The sequence below is a fragment of the Typopeltis vanoorti genome, chromosome 1 (genome assembly GCF_054136105.1).
Source record: "Typopeltis vanoorti isolate ZY-2024b chromosome 1, IOZ_Tvanoo_1.0, whole genome shotgun sequence".
In the NCBI taxonomy this organism is placed as follows: domain Eukaryota; kingdom Metazoa; phylum Arthropoda; class Arachnida; order Uropygi; family Thelyphonidae; genus Typopeltis; species Typopeltis vanoorti.
Window position 1 is genome coordinate 156,608,176 of NC_143549.1, and position 15,445 is coordinate 156,623,620.

Below are 15,445 nucleotides of genomic sequence, written 5' to 3' on the forward strand. Positions count from 1 at the left end.
CCTGGATTGTTGCACTGCCCCAGGATTCAGAGAGGTCATCACCCTGCACCAGTGATCATTTGGTGGGGGGTGGCATATCAAGAGTTTCCAAGTTGCATTTCTGGGAGAAGGGGGTCAAAACTTCTGCCAAAGTGTATCAAGACACCATGCTGAAACTTGTAATATGGCCCATGAACAACACCTTGTTTCATGATAGGCAGAATACCTTCCAACAGGACTCAGCCCCTGCACACAAGGTGAGAACCACACAACAGTGGTTGGAGGCGAAAATGTGCCCGACCACATATCACCATTTGATTGGCTGTCTGGAAGTCCCAATCTGAATCTGTTGAGCTTCAAATTGTGGTTCACATTTCTGTTGGACATTGTACATGCCACCATTGATATGTGGCATCACAGATTTTGCACGTGTGTGAAAGCAAAAGGGGAACATTTCGAACCTTCAATTCTACTAATATATATGTTATACATATGGTTTTATGTGCCAAAAGCTGTAAATGATTTACTGATAGATTAAAGGTTTATGCATTCGAGTTGTAATAGTATTTATGAATGGACTAGACGGATTTCCTCTAGAAAGGTTATACAAAGAGAACTATAAGACCTTTCTATATTACCCGAATTTAAACAGATCTAATTGCCTAAGGTTAAATGCTATTTCTGAAGATTACAATCACAAATCAGCTTGTGGCAGTTTGTATAACTGATGATTTCAAGTAGAAAGTGGGTACATATTCAATTTTTCAAATCGCATGCAAAGGCATCATGTGATAACACTCAACAGGATAAAAGGCAAAAGGCTGTGCTAAGCAAATTGTGTTTGAAGGAAACTCTTTTCATGAAGGAATAAAGTTGCAAACTTGGATGTCTTGTAAAGTCTCAAAGACATCATTTAGATGATTTCACATGGGGAGGAATTATTGGAAAGCTTGAAGAAGTCTGCAGAATTACTGGTATTGCCAGAGAGTTTGGAATCTCAGTGTTGTATTCAGATTCTGGGCAGCATTTCAAACAAATGGAATGTGTTTCATACATTTGTTAAGAGATTGCCCTTGCTCTAGGACAGAGCACGAAGGCAGATTTTTGGTTATAGCAACAAAACGTAATCAACACATCACAGCACGTCACCTTGCAAGTCAGCTCCAATCAAAGGACAGGTATGCAGATCTCTCTCTCTCTCTCTTTCTTTTCCTGTTCTCCCTAATTTTAAACTTTTGCTGTTTGCATACTGTGACAAACTGTGTTCTGAAGATGTTGAATATAAAACCAGTGAAATATCAGTAACTGAGTAAATGAATATATTATTTTCTTGTTATTGTCTTGTGTTGTGAATTAAATTGAAAAAAAAAAAAAAAATGAACTACCAAAACCCAAGTCTTTCTACGCATTCATTTTAGTGACTCCTTAAGATCACTCTGTTTAGTCCTCAGGATTCATCAAAAATTTGGTTGAAGTGGGGAGAACTAAAAATCAGTTATGCCACTGTTGCTTTCTGTCATGCCTATAGAATTAGTGTTATTAATGCACATTTTGATTAAGTTTGATTTAGTTATCTAAATTTTATACAGAAATTCTTTTTATATACATAAGAATTAATGGAATTTTCATTTTTTCAGTTTAAATTCATAAATGCAGCATATGTAAATATAGGAATGCTCTCATAATACATTTTTATCTTGGGTGGGAGATGAATTTCATTGCTTGGTGTGAGACCATCACCCTGCTTATTGGATGCCTGAAGTAGGCTTGAAAAAATTCCATGATTGATATCTAGAGCAAGGTTTCTGGACCATGTAAAAAATAAATTAAAAATACAAATAAATATATATATATATATATATATATATATATATATATATATATAGAATTGCTAAAAATTGGGAAAAATAAATCCTTAGCTCTAAAATGCACTTTGGTTTGTAAATAACCATTCATGGGTGGGAGCAACATTAGAAAAAGAAAAAATTACTTCTTTCTTTATTCACAGATTAAGTTAATGCTGATTTTATTTCTTTTATATTAGACTGTTGGAGATGCAATATCAGATTTGCTACTTGTTGAAACTGTTCTTCATGCAAAAAATTGGACAATTCAGGATTGGGATGCATTATATAAAGATCTTCCTAATCGTCAGTTGAAAGTGAAGGTAATTATAATTTAATTATTTTTCTTTTCATAACTTATGTGAATTTTTCATAAACCTATCTTAGTACCCCAGTAGCTAATAGGCTGAATGTTTCAGCATTTTAAATGTGATATTAATTTGTGATCTGCCTTTGAATAGTTACTCTCAGTTAGTTGTAAAAACACTTGTTGAGTAAGAAACACTGTCAAGAAACGACAGTGTTTCTTACTCAACTTACGCTCCTTTCTGAATTTTCTGTTATCTTCCATAAACTTTTTTTTTTTACTTAGTTTAGTCATACACATTTGATGCAGCCTCATATAAAGTTTTGTGGTTCTTAGTAGGCTGGACTACATTAATCAAATGAGTATTATTATATAGACATTTCCATGGAGTCCATTGCCTCATTGCTGGAACTTAAAACTTCAATCAACAATTATCTTAGTATCTTAGAACTATCTTAGTATTTCAGTAGCTAATAGGCTGGATGTTTTATCATTTTAAATATGATATTATTAATTAGTAATCTGCAATGTGAAATCTGTGAAATTTCTCACTCAGCAAGTATTTATGAAATTGAATAGTTAAACCTGCAATATCTGTCATGCTTTGCCTTGGAGTAGACTGTTGCCTTGGAAGGATAGACAGGATAAGAAAGGGGGGGGGGTGCTGCTAATATCAAATACCTTGAATCCAGTTAGAGTTGAGACCTATGGCTGCAATACTAGTAATAATTTTTCATGTGGCAGTGAGTTTGAAGTGATCTGGTGTGAGGTGGAGTCTAATAAGATTAAACACACATTGAGGTGTTGTTACATACCTGGTGTATCAAGATTCTGCAAATAAATACAACGGGTGCAAAAAGAGTAATAATAATTGGGGAACTTTAATTATCCAAACATTGATTGGGTAGCTATAAAATTGTATGAGAAGAATGAAACTGAATTTATTGAGCTGTTGCGAGACAACTTCTTCAAGCAGCATATGACAGAAGGAACCCTGGGGTAAAAAGTTTTAGTTCTGATTATAGTATCAGATGGGTTTCAATTAAAGACATAGCTATTCTGCCTCTGGTTGGTGACAGTGATCATGTGGTACTCACTTGTAAAGTGGTTAAGTTTGTGAATTTTCCAAGTGAGTACCACATGATCACTGTCACCAACCAGAGGCAGAATAGCTATGTCTTTAATTGAAACCCATCTGATACTATATTTTATATTTATTTTATCTTATTTTATCTTTATTTTATGAGAGTCTGGTGTAGGAGTAGGAGTGGGTTGCTCATTGCTTTATTAAATTCCTTAATCAAGGCTTGTCTTCTCCGTGTGTGTGGTGGAGCAATGTTAGATGGAACAGGCAGCCAGGAGAGAGGGGTGCTTCTCACTATCCCAATAATTGTGCACATGGTAGAGTTCAGCTGGGTGTCTATAATGTTAGTGTGTGTACTTCTTTCCCAGACAGGGCACAATATTCTGCTGCAGAGAATGCAAGGGCTAGTGCAGACGACCTTAGGACTTCTGCACCACAACCCGAGGTTGTTCCAGCAAGCCTTGAAATGATGTTATTTCTGGTTTTAATTTTATTGGAGAGGTTGATGATGTATTTATTATTATTATTATTATTTCGGGCGACTCCAGGAGTCCTTAGACTCATCGAGGGAGGCTCTAAACATCATGTCCACACAACTATGCAATTACATTCTCACAGTATCTATCATAACTTGCCTTGAACTGGTTCACCGTCATAGCACCCACAACAGACTCTGGCAGCTTATTCCACTCATTTACCACTCTAAATGTAAAGAACCCAGCTCTAACACCCCTGCTAACCACACTCTTGCCCAGCTTCCATAGGTGTCCCCTAGTTCTCCCACCACCAGTCCTGATCTCAAAAATATCCTCTGAATTAATCCTTTAGAATCCCTTTAGCAATTTGAATGTCTCAATCATATCTCCCCTTTTCCGCCTATCAACTAGTTTCTGCAACCCACAAATCTTCAACCTGTTCTCATATGGTTCATTCCATAGACCTGTTATCATCTTAGTCACTCGCCTCTGGATCCTCTCCACCTCCTCCCCGATCAAGAAGGAACCGAGGTGACCAAATCTGGGCACAGTAGTCGAGATGAGGTCTTATCAAGGCTCGGTACTGAGGTACAATAACTTGCTTGTCTCTGCTCGTCAAGGTATTTTTCAACAACCAAGTGAGTTGATGAGCTGATTTAGCTACTTTTGCAATGTGCTCCCTAATCTTCATCTCCCTGTCCACCAACACTCCCAAGTCCCTGGCCTCATCAATCTCTTGGAGTACAGTTCCACCAATGTGGTATACTGCTGCTAATCTTTTCACCCCAAAATGCATAACCTTACATTTTGTCACATTAAATTGACATCCATTCTCCTTAGCCCAGAACTCCAATCTATCTAAGTCATCCTGCAAGACTTTGACATCTTCTGCATTTACTATTGCCCTACCCAACTTTGCATCATCAGCGAACAAATGAATTGTTCCACTTAGATCCTTCCCTATATCGTTAATGAACAGGTTAAACAGCAGTGGTCCAAGAACAGAACCCTGAGGCACACCACTAGTCACAGGCCGTCTTTTGGACTCTACTCCTGAATAAACTACTCTTTGATATCTCTCCATCAACCAACCACCTATCCATCTCACCAACCCTATATCCATTCCCATATGTTGTAGTTTACGGATTAGTATTCCATGTGGTATCCTGTCAAATGCCTTTGCCAGGTCCAGCAGTATCACTGTAAACCCATTTCCCTTATCCAGTTCAGCCGTCACCTTGTTATAAAACTTGAGCAAGTTACTGAAGCATGATCTACCCTTCACAAACCCATGCTGTCCCCTGTACAGTATCTCATTTTCATCAATCCATTCCTGTATTTTTCCCTTGACTACTTTCTCCAAGACCTTGACAACGACTCCTGATATGCTGATCGGTCGGTAATTTGCAACCGTAGTCTTGGATCCTCCTTTATGCAGTGAAACTATTTTCCCCTCTTTCCACACCTTCGGGACTAAACCAGACCTGAGACTCAGATTAAACAACATGGTCAAGGGCTCTGATAATTCCTTAGCCTCTTCACGCAAGACCCGTGCCGGTATACCATCCAATCCCACAGATGTGTTCACATTAAGGTTCTGTAATAGACTAGTCACCTCCACTTCATTCATCACTATTCCCATATAAACTAATGGTTCCTTCATTTTTTCAATGTCACCACCTGGTTGATATGCTTTTGCAAAGTGCGCGCTCAGTAACTCCACTATATCGACTGATTCAGTGACCTCCTTACCATCGTCATTCCTTAAAATCATTTTGCCGTGTACAGTTTTTTTCTTGCTTGCAGCATATTGAAAGAACTGTTTGGGATTCTCTTTTGCTTGCAAAGCTAGTTTCCTTTCATAATCCGCTTTTGCTTTTTTTACCACACTCGTTAGCTTTCTGGCCTGCACTTTATACCGTTTGTGTGCCTGCAGGTCACCCCTTTCTTTAAATTCCCTCCACAGTTGGTTCTTTTTTTGCAGCTCAAGCTTAATGGTGTTATTCATCTAACCCCTACTTGTTTTACTATTCGGACCGTAGGTATACAATCAGCCATAACCTCCTGTAAATGCTCCTTGACCACTTCCCATGCTCTATCGACGTCCAGCCCTTGCAGTTGTACATGCCATGGCACTGATCCAAGCAATCTCCTAAGCTTGTCATACTTGCCAGCACGGTAATTCCACATATACCCTGTCTTAATTGAAAATTCCACACCTTTAGCCACCTCTCTGGTCAAGACCTTATGATCACTCTCGCCAATAGGTGGCAACATAGTCATATTCATTACAGTCAAATTCTCAGATGCTATTACCAGGTCAAGCACTCTCACACCCCTAGTATTTTCAATTACATGCTATCTCAGATAGTTATCCCTTAATAATTGAATAAAATCCTTTTCCTTCCTCACATGTGTCCTCTCCTCCTTCCAATCAATGTTAAACCCATACTTGAAATCCCCCATAATAATTACCCTCCTTCCACTCATTTCATCAATTTCCCTATGCATACTATCTCCCCCATCTATTCCATCACCTGGTCTATAGCAGCACCCAACTGTATATTTTATTCTGCCAGACTCAATCTCACACCAAATAGCCTCAAATGAGCTCCTTTCACTATCCTGCGATACAACTTCAATTCTCCTTGGCTGCAGTTAATCAGCTATCATCAGTAATACCCCTCCCCCATTTTATTCTCTCTGTCCCTCCTAAACACACTATAACCTACACATCCTATCCCACTAACTATATCATCTTCCGTCAGCCATGTTTCACTAATGCCAATGACCTGTGGCGGAAGAGCCAATCAAGGCCAAAAATTCTTCCTTCTTGTTCCTAATACTCCTGGCATTAGTATACATGAAATGCAGTGATCCCTTAGTCCCACCCCTATATTGATGCGTTATTCTAAATGACCCATTCCCATTTTTTGTCCTTAGTGCTGGCTCGGGTACATTATATACATTCTTACACTCATCTGTCTCACTGATGTCTGCATATCCATTCCCCCCCCCCCCTTGGTAGTTCTAGTTTCCCTGGTTTTGCACATCCATTTTCACTTCATTCAGCAACACTTTTTCCAGTCTCCGCACACCAAGTCCTTGCAAATGCAGGCCATCCATCTTGTATAAGTCCTTTTGCCCTTCAAACTCATTCCACACGTCCACGAATTCCACACCACACCATCTGCATAACCTATGTATAATGTCATTTGCGATTATGGCCCTCCTTCTAAACCCCTCTCTGTCATACCGCGGCAACAGACTAACCATTCTAACTCTGTCACTCTTTTCTTTCGATACCTTTAACAATACTTTCAAGTCCTCTCTCATAAAAAATTTATCACCTTTCAATTCATTTGTACCCGCCACAATTATTAATTCTTTCACCCTCTGTTTTTGCACTCTAATACTCTCACTTACATCCTTAAATTTCGCACCCGGTAAGTACGATTTAGTTACACTGCCATCTATCACCCCTCTTAATAACGAGTCACCATACAACACTCTTTCCTTCATTTCAGAAACGCTCTCATTCTTACGCTGTTTATTTACGTTAGCCGAATCACTCTGGAAAGAGTTTTGCAGGTGCTCTAATTGCCGCTGCGCATTTTGTATCACTGCGCGCAACCTAGCAATCTCACTTCCTACAAATAATTCCTCATTATTTTTATCATTTAAACCATTCTCTCTCTCTGTATGGTTGCTTTCACTCTTTCTTAGATCACTGCTCTCATTGCCATCTTGTACATCGCAATTCCCTATCAAGCCACTATTTTCACTCACATTCTGGCAATTCTGGCTTTCTTCAACCATAACTATCTCACAACCTGACACATACTTCAACTCCTCACTTTGCTTACACTTTCTGCACATTCTCCCACCATCACTTTCAATCCAAATTCCAGCCTCATTCGGGAATGCATACATCCCACACACATCACATTGGACAAACTCTCTCACATTATAGTTTTTGAACAATGGCGTCGTATTTTTGGACGCCATTATCTTACGTCGCATTGGCGCCATATTCAAATCTATGAAACGTAACGTTATATACTAAATTAAATAATGGAATTCACACCAAAATCCCACAAACACAACAAGCTACCAAAATTAGGCAATATTACGTTATGATTTTAACCTATATTCTAATTTTTACGCAAAATTGTACTTAGCTTTCGGGAGCTGTCTGAAAACAACCATCTGTCTGGCCCTCTAGCAGACACATGTATGTGCCTTTTATATTTTAGGCTTTTGTCCAAGCTCACTTTAAGGTATTTTGGGTGAGGCTCATGTTCTACCATTTTTCCACAGAAGGAAAGGTTGAGTTTTCGATTCGCCTCTGCATTGTACAGGTGAAATACTGAGGACACTGTTTTTGTTGGATTTGGCTTCAAGTACCACTGCTTGAAGTACTCTTCCAGAGTGTTCAGGTCTGTATTCAAGGTTGATTCTAAGTTGGTAAAGGAGGTGGATTGATGTAAGATCGCTAGGTCATGGTGTACATGTACTTGCTTGATCTGGAATGAGGTAGATCATACACATAGATGTTAAAAAGTATAGGGGATAACACAGAGCCCTGAAGAAGACCATTGTGAAGGAATCTGGGCCTGCTCTTTTTTCTGCCAATATGGACCCGGATCTTTCTGTTGGAGAGAATAGATTAAAAAGTTGTAGAGTTTTTTTACACTTTATAATATTTCCTAGTTTTTAGGAGGAGGCGCCTGATCCAGATAGTGTCATAAGCAGATGTTAGGCCAGTGAAAGTGGCTCCAGATTTAAGTTTCTTCTGGAAGCCTGCTTCAATTTGAGTTGTCAGGGCCAGGACCTGGTCACAGCAACTTCTTCCTGACCTGAAGCCAGCTTGTTCAGTCAGGAGTGCTCTTTCGATGAGTGGTGAAATTCTTTTAAGGAGAATTCTTTCAAAGAGCTTAAAAGTAGTGCAAAGCAAGTAGATAGGTCATAGGCTTTTCACTTCATTTGGATCTTTCCCTGGTTTGGGCATGGCAGTTATTTTGGCTTCCTGCCACAGCTTTGGTAATTTACCAGTCATGATGATTTCTGAGAAAAGGGCAGCCAGCCATGTTTGGCCATGTTGACCAAGATGTTTTAGGAATTCAGGGAGTATACCATCCGCTCCTGCAGCTTTGCCATTCTTGGTAAGTTTTAAGGCTATTTGTACCTCTTCCTGAGATATTGGGTGTACGAGTTCAGGAAGCTTGGGTTCCGTCTTCAGGATTTGTCTGATGGAAGCTTGTACAGCAATTTTCCTGGTAGAGCTGGGATGAATCTTGGAGGTTTTCAGTAAATGGTTAGCCATTTGATCAGGAGTTATCTCTGTTGTTTTGTGTGTCGTTGGCTCTGCTCCACCTAATTGTTTCAAAAGTGACCAGCTTCTCCAACTAGATGTGACAAAATCGAGTTCATTGATGGTTGAGATCCATCTTTCTGGGAAGGCTGTCTCAATTCCCCCCCCCCCCCCTTTATATCATAGAGTAGTGCATGATTGGAATGGATTGCTGCTGGATATTGTGTGTGCAAGTAGCATCAATGAATTTAAGAATAGGTATGGCAGCTAGTGTGAGTGAGTGAGTTCCTGACTCCCTTATTCTCCCCCCTATTCCATTTATTCGCCACTCTCCAAGCAAAAAATCTAGTCCTCACTTCCATACTAACCACACTCTTACTCAATTTCCATAAATGATCTATAGTTTCCCTCACATTATTCATGTACTGGAATATTTCATCCCCATCAATCCCATAAACCTCCCTAAGCAACTTATGTCTCTATCATATCCCCCTTATCTACTATCAACCCGCTTCTGTAACCCACAAATCTTCACACTGTGAATATGAAGAATAGAATAGAATAGAAAAATATAGCATCATGCAGTCCTGCTACCATCTTAGCTACTCTCCTCTGAATCTGCTACACCTTATCCACATCTCCAAAAACCCAGTCAACCAGATATGTGCATTAATCCAAATGAAGCCTTTTCAACGGCTTATAAAGTGCAATAATAATCTTATTCTCTCAGCACGTCAAATGTTCTTCCTGCAATATGCCCTCTGAATTTCAACTTTCTATCCACCAACATCCCCAAATCCCTGGCTTTGTCAAGTTCTTAGAGGACATTCCCATCTCTGTACCATATTGGTTGGTTGGTTTATAGTTTATTTCGCACAAAAACTACAAAGGTCATTCTGTGCCATACTAAAGGTTATAACATTAGCATTTACAGAAAATTGTAAACAATATATCTGTACAAGAATCTAGTTTCACAAAGCAGCATCTCTAGGTAAACAGAACTGCTACAGAGGGCACAACAACACACAAGGTCAGAGGTTATTACAGTAGTACAAAAATAGTTAACAATATAAGTTAATACATAATATATGAAACACTAAGCAATTTGCCTGAGTCTGCTAGCATTTCCCTGAGTGTATATGGCTTGGTTAGATAGGTGAAAATTTTTGACAATCTACCAGAATATGATGAATAGTGAGATGTGTGTTACATTTTTCACATATGGGAGGGTCATCAGCTCTCAGTAAATGAGAATGCGTAAGGTGACTGTGACCTATACGGAGCCTAGCAAGGACAACCTCCTCCCTTCTCTTTGTACGTTGACTAGAATGGCGGTGTTTAATTTCAGGTTTAATGTTATATAATTTGTTTGTTGATGCTTTTTGCCATGTTAACTCCCACTGAGCAATTAGCTTTGATCTTGTAAGCTGTCTGTAGTCTGTATATGGAACTGTCAAACAGTATGTGGAGAAGGTATGAGCTGATTTGGCAGCTGCATCTGCAGCCTCATTTCCTTTGATTCCGATGTGGCTGGGAATCCAGCAGAACTGAACATCGAAATTAAGGATTTTCATTTTTTTAAGCAGGTGTAGCACCTCATAAAGTACTGGATGTGGATTATACATAGGAGAGGAGATAGCCTGTAAAGAGCTCAATGAGTCTGTATAAATTATACACTTTTGGTAGCAGTTTTCTTTTATATGCACAAGTGCAAGCTGAATGGCATGTAACTCTGCTGTATAATTACTGCAGTCTGGTGGGATCGGATTTGAGATAATAATGTCAGGAAACACAGCAGCACAGCCAACAGAGGTGTTAGTACTTGAACCATCGGTATAGGTGGGTAAGAAATCAGCGTATGCTGCTCTGTGTGCATTAAACAATTGCAGGTAAATGGATGATGGGGTATAAGATTTCTGTAACTGACAAAGTGAGAGGTTGCAGGATGGTGTGCAAACCTGCCATGGAGGAATGCTGTTATGTTTAGTGTAGCTAATGTTGTCAACATTTATACTAACAGCTTGCACAGTTTCTTTAATATGCATACCAATGTAGAGAGAAGATACTATTCCATGTAGGGGTGATCTGGGGGGAGATTTTATTTTTAGGGCATAATTAAGAGACAACTGTTTCCATTGAAGTGATAGAGCCGGTTCATTTGCTTCAACATAGAGACTTTGAGTGGGTGAGGTGCGAAAGGCACTAGTAACTATCCGTATACCCTGATGATGGATGGAATCCAACCATCGTAGGTTACTCTGTCTTGCCAAACCATAGATTTGGGACCCATAATCCAGCTTTGAACGTATAAATGCATGATAAAGATGGATCAATGAAGCTCGATCAGCACCCCACTCAGTACAGGATAGAGTGCGAAGGAGGTTCAAAGTTCTTTTGCACTTTTCTCTTAGTTGACGAATATGTGCTAGAAATGCGAGTTTTCTGTCAAAGATGAGTCCCAAGAACTTGGTTTCTGTAGCTACTGGAATAACACTATGTCCCATTCTTAGTTCAGGATCTGGGTGATGAGTGTGTTTTCGACAGAAGTTTATACTAACTTCTGTTCACAGACACTTTTTTCTGTTGAAAGCCTAAACCCATTATTAAGAGCCCAGAGAGAGACATGATCAATTGCTTGCCGAAGTTGTCTTTCAATTACCCTCATGTTACGTGAGTGACAGTAAATTGTGAAGTCATCAACATATAGAGCATTGTCTACAGTGGGAGGAAGCTGTTCAATTATTGAGTTAATTTTAATAGCAAAAAGGGTTACACTTAAGACAGAGCCTTGGGGAACACCTTGTTCTTGATGATATGGTCGAGATAGCATACTTCCTACTCTGACTTTGAAAGTTTGCCTGGACAGAAAGTTTTTAATAAATATAGAGAGGTGTCCTTTGAGACCTAGGTTATAGAAGTCTTTTAATATTCCATATCTCCAGACTGTGTCATAAGCTTTTTCCATGTCAAAAAAAAAACCGAGACAAGATGTTCTCGCTTCAGAAATGCATCTCTTATACAAGTTTCTAACTGAACTAAATGGTCTAAAGTTGATCAATGCCTACAGAAACCACATCGTGTATTGGAGAGAAGACTGTTGCTTTCTAAATACCAGAGAAGTCTGGCATTAACCATTTTCTCTAGTATCTTACAAAGACAGCTGGTCAGAGCAATGGGTCGATAATTATTTGCTTGTGTTGAATCTTTTACTGGTTTTGGGATAGCAATGACAATTGACTTATGCCAAGAATTTGGAAACTTTTCTTCTGCAAGTATTCTATTGTATAATAAGAGAAGAAGATCCATAGAAGATGTTAGTAGATGTTTTATCATTTCATAATGGATGTCATCAGGTTCTACTGCACTAGGGGGAGATTGTAGGAGAGCTCTTTTTAGTTCCTCCTTGACAAATGGCTGATTATATGGCTGAAGAATGTTGGTAGAAAAATTAAGCCTTTGTTTCTCTTGCTGCTTTTTCAGTATTAAAAATTCCGGAGAATATGAAGCTGTTGCTGAGATTTTAGCAAAAGTTTCTCCCAATGTATCTACAATAGCTTTGGCATCAGCAAGAACACTTCCAGTATAGTCTAAGGTGGACAAACAATGTGTATGATATCTGCCTTTCATTTTCTGGATTTTATCCCATACAATTTTTGGACTGGTCATTTGATTAATTGATGTAGTAAATTGGATCTATGGTTATTTTGGACTCTGACGTCTTACATAATGTGCTTTGGCTCGAGCATGCTTGAAAGTTATTAAATTTGATGTAGTTGGGTATCTATGAAATATGCCCCATGCTCTGTGTTGATCTTTTTTGGCTGCCTGACATTCTGGGTTCCAAGGCTTTGGATAGACTGGAAATCGAGATGATGTTTTTGGGATGGAGATTGTTGCTGTCTGGACAATGCATTTTGTTATATATATTACAGCTTCATTGATAGGTTTTTGACTGATGGCATCAGCATTAAATTTTGCAAAATGAGAGAAAGTGTTCCGGTCAGCCTGTTCCATTTTCCATATAGGTATCTGTGTGGGTGAACATGGTTCCTGTGAAGACGTACAAAGAACAGGGAAGTGATCACTTCAACGTCCCACATGAGCAGTGGAAGAATGGAAGGGGAACAGATTGTAAGATCAATTGCAGAATATGAGCAGGTAGGCATATGGAAGAAAGTATTGAGTTTATTATTTAGAAGGGAAAGATTATTATTATCAAGAAATTTTTCAATGATTCGACCTCATCTATTAGTGTTGGCACTACCCCATAGAGTATTGTGACCATTAAAGTCAGCCATCAAAAGTATGGGTTCAGGCAATTGCGAGATAAGGTTATCAATATCAATTTCATTTAAATCAGCATTTGGTGATAAATAAATTGAACATACTGTAATAAGAAATCCCACAGAGAGGCGAATCGCTACTGCTTCCAGAGAAGTATTAATTTGGACCTGATGGAAAGGAATATGACTGCCCACTAGAATAGCTACTCCTCCATGAGCAGGACCATCTCCAGTTTTATCCTTAAGTACAACAGTGAAATTCCTAAAGGTACGGTCCTCATTGGGTCTTAAGTAAGTTTCCTGTAGACAGAAACAGAAAGGTTTGTGTTTCTGCAACAACATCTTGATATTGTCAATATTCTGGTGGATCCCATGACAGTTCCATTGTAAAAATTTTCCTATTGTCTTGATTTTATTGACTTGTCTGGTTTTTGAGAGGTTGAGGACTTACCTTTGTCAGATTTATATTTATCCACTGTTTTAGGAAAGTATGAACTGCCAGTGTCCATCTCTTCCTCTGGTAGAGTGTTCAAAACATCAAACGTGTTAGGGTCAGTTGGTATGTTTAGTTTGATTTCAGTGGGTATCGAGGTTTCCATTTTTTCTGTGCAAGTGTCTGGTGGCTTATCTTTGAGTGAAGTCTCCACCATAATATTTTGAACAGGTGAGTTTTCATCGAATGTGACCATTTTTGAAGTTGTCTCTGGAGTAAGGCCATAGGTCTTGTGATTAATGCACTCAACAGAGAAGCACTTGCGATCGTAAAGTTCAGGTATGGTGAAATTATCAAATGGTGGAATAGACATGTTTGAGTTGCTGTTGGCACTTTTTTAATTGTCTCTTTTTCAGCATAAGAGGATCGTAGAACAGGCGTAATGGTGGCCAGCTTTCTTTTTGCATTCTGATATGTTAGGTTTTGTTCTGCTTCAATTTTTTGTATCTCTTTTTCATCTTTCCATTTCTGACATGCACGAGAGTATGCTGGATGATCTCCCTGGAAGTTGAACAAGATTTATTATTATTATTATTTCGGGTGACTCCAGGAGTCCTTAGACTCATCGAGGGAGGCCCTAAACATCATGTCCACACAACCATGCGATTACATTCTCACAGTATCTATCATACCTTGCCTTGAACTGGTTCACCGTCATAGCACCCACAACAGACTCTGCAGCTTATTCCACTCATTTACCACTCTAAAAGTAAAGAACCCAGCTCTAACACCTCTGCTAACCACACTCCTGCCCAGCTTCCATAGGTGTCCCCTTAGTTCTCCCACCACCAGTCCTGATCTCAAAAATATCCTCTGAATTAATCCTATAGAATCCCTTTAGCAATTTGAATGTCTCAATCATATCTCCCCTTTTCCGCCTATCTACTAGTTTCTGCAACCCACAAATCTTCAACCTGTTCTCATATGGTTCATTCCATAGACCTGTTATCATCTTAGTCACTCGCCTCTGCATCCTCTCCACCTCCTCCCCATCAAGAAGGAACCGAGGTGACCAAATCTGGGCACAGTAGTCGAGATGAGGTCTTATCAAGGCTTGGTACTGAGGTACAATAACTTGCTTGTCCCTGCTCGTCAAGGTATTTTTCAACAACCAAGTGAGTTGATGAGCTGATTTAGCTACTTTTGCAATGTGCCCCCTAAATTTCATCTCCCTATCCACCAACACTCCCAAGTCCCTGGCCTCATCAATCTCTTGGAGTACAGTTCCACCAATGTGGTATACTGCTGCTAATCTTTTCACCCCAAAATGCATAACCTTACATTTTGTCACATTAAATTGACATCTATTCTCCTTAGCCCAGAACTCCAATCTATCTAAGTCATTCTGCAAGACTTTCACATCTTTTGCATTTACTATTGCCCTACCCAACTTTGCATCATCAGCGAACAAATGAATTGTTCCACTTAGATCCTTCCCTATATCATTAATGAACAGGTTAAACAGCAGTCGTCCAAGAACATAACCCTGAGGCACACCACTAGTCACAGGCCGTCTTTTAGACTCTACTCCTGAATAAACTACTCTTTGATATCTCTCCATCAACCAACCACCTATCCATCTCACCAACCCTATATCCATTCCCATATGTTGTAGTTTACGGATTAGTATTCCATGTGGTATCCTGTCAAACGCCTTTGCCAGAT

The 15,445-nt window shown here is 39.2% G+C and overlaps 1 protein-coding gene across 2 annotated transcripts in view; it reads left to right on the plus strand.

Annotated features, from left to right (window-relative positions):
- Positions 1-15,445, plus strand: part of nst (phosphoglucomutase 3-like protein nst) — a 188,276-nt gene that overhangs the window by 140,407 nt on the left and 32,424 nt on the right. For both annotated transcript variants that reach the window (XM_090394875.1, XM_090394884.1), the window contains one exon: positions 2,024-2,146. In XM_090394875.1, the coding sequence (XP_090251001.1) occupies positions 2,024-2,146 (123 nt within the window). The remainder of the gene's footprint in view (positions 1-2,023; positions 2,147-15,445) is intronic.